The following is an 8926-nucleotide window of genomic DNA, read 5'->3' on the forward strand; positions in this document are numbered from 1 at the left end:
TCCGCCGGAACGGGAAGAGCGGGGTGGGTAGTGAAGCGGGGCGGACACGTGAGTGGCGGTGCTGGGCGGCGTGGGGTCGAGCCCGGCTTGGGGGTAACGGCGTGGGATGGAGGGGATGGGATGCGGGTTGGGCTGTGGGTTGGGGCTGTTTGCTTGTCGCTGTTTGCTTGTCGTTTTTTCCTGTTATAAGGTTCTAACTGTCGGGTTTTGGTATGGAGCTGCCGGTACCGGCACGGCTGCTCACAGAACTAAAGCGTGGCTAAGAGCTTCTGAGTATAAAACTTAATGCTTCAGTGCTGTAGTGTTGTTAGACTGTGGGTGCTGAGCATAGCAGCGTTATTCCAAGTCAACTTAATGCTAACGAAGTGTGTGTTGTTCCAGGAGGCTGGGATGCACTGTGTCCATGCATTCACCCTGCAAAGTTTGCTCTGCTGCCAAGCACGTGGTTGCTCTGTTTCCTCCTCACCCAGTGCTGAGTGGTTCTACAGCAGCTCTATAGGCTTTATCTCCTGTATGGGAGTATAGTATGCACGTAGTATTGAGTGCTTGAGTCAGATTGAAGGCAAGGAAAAAAAAGCATGATGGAAAAAGCAAACGGTGCTGCTTTACCCGTTTGGGATTCTCACAAAAAGAAAAAGAAAAAATACAAACGATCCGACGTGGACCATGAGGATGGAAGCATTCAGGATACAGAGCTCAGCTGTGCTTCCCCGCAGCTCTCTGAAGATCATGCTGCGTGGAGCAGTGACGTCCCTAAAAAGAAGAAGAAGAAGAAGAAAAACAAGGGAGAGGAGCAGCAGCCTCTGGTAGATCATTCTATTGCAGAACTGAAACATGAAGATGGTAGTGAAACTGTGATGGATGCTTCCCAAAAGAGAAAGAAAAAAAAGAAGCGGAAGCTCAGTGAGAGTCTGGATAGTCACAGTGATGACGTAGGCTCTGTCCCCGTAGATCAGAACTGTGTTGATAGTTGTCAGGAGAACGATGCTGATAATGTGTGTTTTAAAAAGTCTGCGAAGAAGAGAAGAAAACAAACGTTGGCAGAAGAGGATGGGGTAAGCGAGTCGCCTGCTTCAGAAACACACAGTAAAACTGGCAGTGAAAGGCTCAAAAAGAAGAAGAGAAAAGCAAGCAGTAGCCAGGATACACAGGAGGACACCGATGTATCCTTTGATCAGTCATTTCCAACACATCCACACCAAAAGAAGCGAGGGGAGGATACGGAGTCACCATCCACCACGCGTAAGGGTGGTGTGGCAGCATCACAGTGTGGAGGCAGTGCCTGTGGTGCTTCTGCTGTCACTGAGGATCCTAAGGATGCACCCACTGATTTCCCCAGTCCTGAAGAAGCTAAGAAGTCCAGATGGGCTGCAAAGGTTGTAAAAAGCAGGGCTTACATCACGGAAGACAGCTCTTCAGATTCTGACGCAATGTAAGTTTAGATGTATTTTTCCCCTACTCCACTTAAATTGGTTTATTTTGCAGTATTTGAGTCCCAGATCTTTCTTCAGCCTCTATTGCATCTTTAGAAACAGCTTTAAAACCTGAATGTTATATTAAGATAGTAGAATCCTGCTTTTAGACCTTAGGTATTTTGTGAATATACAGTGAAAGTTTGTAAGAATATGTTACTGTTTGCACTAATGTAGAATAAAGGCAACAATAATAAAAGTATTTTTTGATAGTAAGAGCATTCATAACAAACAAATGTTCTGCGTTGCCACTGATATCAAAAGCCACTATTACTTATGTGTGTCTATGTGTAAGAGTTCTCTGAGGGGCTGATTTCAGAAACTGAATACTGTAAACATTGAAATGTCATAACAAATTACATCTGTATGAACAGGCTTCTGCTGGGATGGAGTGTATGAGTGTCTGAAATAGTCCTTATTCTTTAATTAATTAATGTGTTTGTACTTTTAATTGTAGAGATTCGAATGGTCTCTGTTTTGGAGCTCTACTGTCGGTGGGTTGGTTTGTTTGTTTGTTTTAATGCTTCTTATTTTTTTAATCAGGACACCAAAAAACACAACATCAAATGAAAAGGAGGACCAGAATAATTCGTTTACTGAAACCATGGAGGAGCTCAGTCCGGAGGATGAAGAGTTCCTGCAGTCGTTGACAGTCTTGGATTTAGATACTGCAAAACAAGAATTGGAGGAGTTTATTCCTCATGTGGGTCAATTGTCCGACCATTCAATCAGAAAAATGGCTGGAAGAGACCTATTGAGATTTAAACAGTTTAAAAAACAAGGTGAGACCTCAGAAGAATGCAGCAGTGAAGAAGTGTGGAGCCGTGCTGACCTTTTGACAGAGGGGAAATAGCTTTCTTTTGTGTCCTCTCACAAGCAGCATGCTCTTGTTGCAGTATATTTGATTCTAGTGAGCATGTTTTTTGTTGCTCTGTTTTGTAGCATCTCCTACTTTGTCAGCAAATTCCAGTTCAGTGTATGCTTAAATTACCCGCTCCCACCTCCGGTTTTCTTTCTCTTCCACGTGCCATTTTACTTTCTGTATTTGTTGATCTTCTGTTATGTTTGCTAAACCATCTTTGTTATCTTGAAGTATGACGTACTTAAGGCTATTTTATTTATTTATTTTTAATAAAAGTTTCTTTCTATTTTAGGTATCCCTATCAAGTTTGGCAGATTTTCCCAGAAGGAAAATAATCAAATCAGGAAAAATGTTGAAGAATTCTTATCAATTACTGGGATAGACAGTGCAGAAAAGCTTTTGTTTACCTCGAGGTATCCAGAAGAGAAAGAAGCTATCAGTCGCCTAAAAATAAAGCATCTTTTTTGTGAAAAGCTTGGTAAGCATCAAAGCTCTGTCTCATATATTTCAGTGTTACATTCCACAAACTGGTGATATCTCTTTTCTTTTTAGAAAGTTATTATTGAAAAGCACTAAAGTTAATAGATTTGGCAAAAAAAAAGGAACACGTTGCTGAGGTAATTGCACAGTGTACTGTTCTTATTATTTGTTCTAGGACAGGAAGACGTTAAGAATGAACTTTTTATCATGATTAGCAGCATGTGCAAACCTGCATTTGGGTTTTGTGGCTTAAGGTACATTATTCACTAGACTGTAACTAAGTTTAGTCATTTATCAATGGGAGGGAATTATTTGATCCTGTCTGAAGTGTTCAACATCCGGTGATGCCATAGGCAGGAAGAAATGAAGTCATTAACCAGGGTAGTTAGTATTCCAAAATGTGGGGAAAGCAAATAAGATTCCAACTAATGAGATTCTGTTTGCAAGAGGCACCATCTCTTCTTTATTCCTCACTTTAGTTGTTGGACTTCTCATGGCTAGGAAACTTTCCTGCTTTCTATAGCAAATATATTCATTTTGTTATGTCCCTGGTGAAGCTGCTCAGAGCCTTTTCTCAGTGGCTCACCATGCAGTGCTCTGTATCATTAGCACAGGCAAGACAAAGTAAATGATAACCTTTGGATTGGATACTTTGGTTCTTCTTGAAGATTTCACGAACTAGATCTGTGTTGTCACACTGGCATGGTGTTGACTTCTCATCTGAGACACCACTTCTGCTCTGGGAACATTTGGGAGGAAGTAACATTGGTGTTATGCCAACTGCTGTTAGCAGTCTTGGCCACAGTTGTTAGGTGTTCCTCGGTGTGTTTATCTCTGTGGATCTTTCTCCACTTCAAGGATCTTTCCTTCAGCCAGGATCTTCACTTTCTTTTTTCTGAATGCCTCCATTCTCTGATTTTCAGAGTCGAAATAGTCAGCATGCAAAAGTGCTTGGCCTCCTGATGGGTGGCTGCCTCGTGCCTTTTTATTAGGAGGACAATTCAATAAGCTACTTGCATATGATCCACATGTTATGAAAATGTACACCCAGTCCATCCAAACTGGAAGCTTTGGAGCAGTAGATTTAGCTTTAGAATAGTAGATTTGTGCTTCAGAGTTCAAAAGTTCAGTTTTGGATATTCACCTACATACCCACGGAACTATGTACCAGCTGTCAGTATGTGTAATCTTACTATGGCTGTAACTATTACATCTTAGAAACCCTTCAGGAGATTCTATCCACACTATTTCCTGTGCAGTTTCTGAAGCACTGTAGAGTACTGTCACTTGAATGGAGAGATTCTGTGATTAAAAGCAGAGTCATAAAAATACTTCTTTTTTTAAAGCTGCCTCACCAGTGTAAAAAATGTTTCTTAAAATGGAATCATTTACCTTCCAGCTGAGGGCATACCACGAGCCTGGAGACTTATATATTACCGAGCGAGGAAGATATTTGACCCAAATAATTACAAAGGGAGGTAAGCCAGTAATTTGAAAGAGTTTAAAAGAAGGTTGATAGCATTCTCTGATGTTTATATGTTTGTTAAATGTGGATATAATTAAAATCATCCCAAATTTCTGCTGGTTACTGTAACTTAATGGGCAATTCATTTTTCTAACTAGTGCTATAAATCCCTCCAGTATAAAGCGTGACTTGAAACTGTAGTAAGTATCTCACTTATGATGTTGGAAGGGTTTGAATTTGCACGTGAAACTGTGTCCATTTCTTCTATTAGGTATACTAAAGAAGAAAAAGAAAAATTGAAGAAGTATTATGCTCTTCATGGCAATGACTGGAAGAAGATTGCTGAGATGATGTCCCGTTCCAATCTCTCCGTTGCCAGGAAATACTCTGAAATCAAGTCATGTATGTAGTTTTTAAGAACAATAATTCATTCTGTGTATTTTAGTTTAAAAGGCTTTAGCAGTCTCAAATCTGAGTGAAAAGGAAAACAAAGGGTGGGATGGGAGGATGAGGAGGTGGAACAAATGCAGTTTTCTTAAATGGAGTTGACCCTTCTGATGTCTGAATGCTATCGTGGGGAGGATGCGAGGAATTCCTCAGCAGGGTCTTCAGATATAGGAGATAGGAGCTGGTGCTGTTCTTTAAGTTGAAGTCTCATTAGGCTGAATTTTCCTCTCACATCTGGTATGCAGAAGTGTTTCTGGGAAGCAGGTAAAAAAATTGATCCTTTAAATAAAAATATGGCAAAGTGAAGCATTTTTTCCTAATAATGTATGATAAATTATGTCCTAACAATGAATATTTTTCAATTTCAGCGATTAATTATGGCCGTTGGTCAAAGGAGGAGACCCAGAAGTTGATGCGTGCGGTGGAGGAAGTGATTGTAAGAAGAATGGAACCGGAAAATGCAAATTCTCTTTCATCGTCAAAAAAATCACATAGAAGTCTCCAGATTGACCGTGAGAAACTCCTCCAGAAATTACCATGGACTGAGATTGAAACTAAAGTGGGCACTAGGTATTGGAGACAATGTAAGCAGAAATGGTAAGGCTTTATACTAGATTGAGAGAGCGAAGTCTGTTCTTGGGATTATTTAACCCCATTGTGCAAAAGTTTGTAATATGATGTTTGGTAGGATAGGCAATAGGTTTGGAGACTACAAAGAGAGACACTTAAACAACTCCTTGCCAGTTGTGCTAAGTTTTATCATTGCTGTGGTCTCAAGGCCTGATTGCTGCTGCTTTGTTGCTGTTTCAGTGGCATCTTGAAGTCGCTTCCTTTAGATGCCCAAAATGTCATGAAATAATAGGAACCTTTTTTATGTGTTTTAAAGGACTTCGATTTTAACCAACAAGATTACCAAAGGGCAGCAGTTATACAAGGGGACCAAAGGATTACAAGCCAGCATCAACCTTATTAAAAGGTATAGTTGAGAGTTACTGGTATGTTTTATGGATCTCTTACTGTTGAGAGTGGTGGTATAAAAGCATGATGGTTGCGAGCTGTGTGCCTCTGGTTTCATACCACTCTCTGGACAAAAAGTCCTTTAACTTCTGACTGGGGGAGCTGTGAACCTTACTGAATTATTTATTGAATTCTGCCTACAAACTGCTTCTGTTTTGTTCCTAGGTTGTATGAAATGAAAGTGGAAGATGCTAATGAAATAAACTGGGAAAAACTCAGTGATATTATTGGGTAAAAACTCTTTTCTTTTCTTACAGATACAAAAGATAGTTGAAGCAGACTGTCCTAAATTCCTCAAAGGAATCAACATTCTGCAACCACAAAAAAATACTATCTAATTTGATAATGTGCAATTATATATCCTTGCATAGCAGTGCACAATCAATCATGTCTAGCAGCTTTGAAACTTAATTTTACCCACTTCAGGAAATCCTGTTATTCTGCTCCTTGTGTTTTTTTGTTTACTAAAACCATATCACATAGTGCTGAAGTTTTGATAAAGGACGTTTCCAAATGCACCTCAGCAAATAGCAAAAGGGGCAATTATTGGAATGTGTGATAGAGTAGAAGTCTTCTTCCAAACAAAGAAAAAATTGAACATAAAATTACTGATGCTGTAATGTGATTCTCTTGATGTTTTCCAGTTTTTTCAGCTTTGTTATTTCTATTTACTAACTAGGTGATGAATATGTGTAATGATATGCTTTAGGTGCTTACATTAAGGGGAATTGATACCTTGAAAACTTGTCTGTATTAGGATTTGCAGACTGTGCTTTCTACCTGAAGCAAAGTTAAGTGTTTGACCAGTGTCATTCTCAGGAACTGGTAACTCAAGTAGAGTCAGTTGTGATCCATTGCACTATTGTGTCTTTCAACTCTTGTCTTTTCAGAGACGTTCCTGGAAGCTACGTTCAAGCAAGATTTTACAAGCTAAAAGTCTCCTATGTTCCTTTTTGGCGATCAAAGACTTTTTCTGGTTAGTTTCCCAGCTGCTTTTATATACTCCTTAAACTTTTTGTTCCAATCTAAGAGGTTACATCTTCTATTTCACTGCATGCTTCTTTAGGTTTTCTCTCTTAAGCCATTTATCTAATACCACAGGCTTAGTGGTGTTATTACTTATTTTGCTAAATGTTTTGTTTCTTTTCCTTTTTAGTGCATTGTAAGAGTTTCCTTTTATTTGCATCTTTACACAGTGCTCATCAATCCTTTCTATTTAGTACCTCAACTATAAGAAGTTTTGACCGTGCTTTTTTGGTTTATGTTTTAATATACATGTATGTCTGATCTATGCTGCAGTCATTATAGTTAGCATGCAATAGTAAGATATTTGCATTTAACACTGACAAAACAAATTCTGCCTGTGAGATCCTTTCTCCTTAAGGGATCCAGCTCTGAACAGATTCTGTTAAGACTCCTTTTTCTTTTTTCAAAGAAATCATTGATCATCTTTTTGAAAAGACGCTGCCAGAATTTGAACAAAAGTTGGAAAAGAGGAAAGGGAAACAGGAGAACTCTAGTGACTCGACAGGCAATCCAAAGAAACAGGTTTTCCAACTCAGTGAAGTTTTCAACTCCAGTGAAGACAGCGACGACTGACTGCCTTAAAAACAATTTAACTGAGTATTTAACTGCCAAAGGGATCTGCTGGAAAGGGGGTGCAGATCAACAACTGCGGGTACATGGGCTATAAAATAATGGAAAAGCAAGAATATAAGCACATCTGCTTTTATGGAAGATACAGCTTTTTTGTGCCACCTTTGGTTACCATAATTTAGCTTTGTTTTAAAAGTCCTTTTCTAATTGCTACCAAATTTCTTTCTGAAAGTTTCAAAAACAGATAATTTTTTTCTACTGCTTTATTTTGTGGAATTTGAAATTTCACTCTGACCTTAACTCTAAAATATAAACATATCTTCAGGCATGTGTGATGATGGAAGCAGCACATCTGTGTGATATCATGCTTTTCGTTGAAGATTTAACCTATTTTAGAGGAAAGGGATTTTTCTCCATTGTGGTCATAAATTGTACCATCATTTTATGTAAATCAGAAGGTAGCATTAAAATGTTTTTGTTAATATCCGGAATATGGAGAGAAAACAGACTGTGTGTATGTATATACATATATATATATATATATGCACATAAATATTTTTCTATTGCACCAAGGCAAGTTTTTACATTTTGATATGAAAGAAGGATATAGTGGAGGTTGCACCTCGTATTTGTATGATCTCTTAATAATTTGCCTAAAAGTTATTTGTAAACCGACTCAGTGAATGTAATAGAATTTTACTGTTAGTATAAAGTATTTGTATGGTCTGTTTATATTTCATAAATGCTGTGTTAGAAGCATACAATAATTGGTTCTGACATAATGCTTCGTGTTGCTCATTTTAAGTGAGAATTTCCTTCTTTAATAATTGTCAATGAAAAGTTTTAAAGGCTTTTGAATAAAGGCCTTGTGTGAGTGTTTTCTTGGCTGTTGTGTAGCAAAGGATGTTACATGGGAACTCTCCATGTTAAGTGTGGTCTGGCTTTAGTCCTTCTGAAAACAATGGGATTCTATGGGACAGACAGGATGCTGCATGAGATCAACTGCCTCTATAAGGGCAAGTTTTCAGTCCAGCATGCCTGGCAGCTTTGGAGGTTAAAAGTTGAAGTATTTGAATTTTAAATATAAGCAGTCTGTACTTATTCATCCTACTTTTTTTCCTGAATGAACATGGTCTAAATCTATTTGTGTGGGGTAGAGCACAACAGATTGGTTGCAGATATTGCAGGGTAGATCTCACAGCAATAAGCTCACACCTCCACAACAGGATTGATTTTATACCTGTTTAAAGGCAAAATTCTAAAGGAAGAGTTTTGCTGATAGATTCCTCAACAGAGAAACAGCATTTAAGAAGTCATTCAGTGAACTTGGGGCCATCACTATTATGGCTGCTTTGAGAAAGGTACAGATCTGACCTCCTACAGCAAAAATAAAAGGGGGAAACTTGTCATTCTCATGCATGCTTTGGGAATGGGGAAGGAAAACAGTTCCTTACCCCTATCTCTTTTGGTAATCTGTTATTGACCCTTCCATCTGTTGGAGGAGGACCAAGCTTCTAAAATCATATCCCATTCTGTGAGTCTTGAGAGGATAAAGCAAGGATCTTTTGCCTTTGTACTTTGTTTGTA

The 8926-nt window shown here is 38.7% G+C and overlaps 1 protein-coding gene across 4 annotated transcripts; it reads left to right on the plus strand.

Moving 5' to 3' along the window:
- Nucleotides 1-2: 2 nt before the first annotated feature.
- Nucleotides 3-8218, plus strand: TTF1 (transcription termination factor 1). 4 transcript variants are annotated; one of them, XM_085521272.1, is made up of 11 exons: nt 3-23; nt 382-1432; nt 2016-2254; nt 2627-2812; nt 4214-4292; nt 4551-4681; nt 5095-5323; nt 5613-5702; nt 5909-5974; nt 6634-6719; nt 7179-8218. In XM_085521272.1, the coding sequence occupies exons 2-11, from the start codon at nt 579-581 to the stop codon at nt 7340-7342; spliced, it is 2124 nt and encodes a 707-aa protein (XP_085377398.1). In that variant the 5' UTR covers nt 3-23; nt 382-578; the 3' UTR covers nt 7343-8218. The 4 variants fall into 4 exon arrangements, with proteins under 4 accessions (XP_085377398.1, XP_015734634.1, XP_015734633.1 ...); XM_015879148.2 differs by having other exon boundaries at nt 14-48; XM_015879147.2 differs by lacking the exon at nt 3-23 and adding an exon at nt 43-93.
- Nucleotides 8219-8926: the final 708 nt, after the last annotated feature.

Source organism: Coturnix japonica, chromosome 21 (genome assembly GCF_054131305.1).
Source record: "Coturnix japonica strain WE chromosome 21, WE-NBRP24, whole genome shotgun sequence".
NCBI classification, from domain to species: Eukaryota; Metazoa; Chordata; class Aves; order Galliformes; family Phasianidae; genus Coturnix; species Coturnix japonica.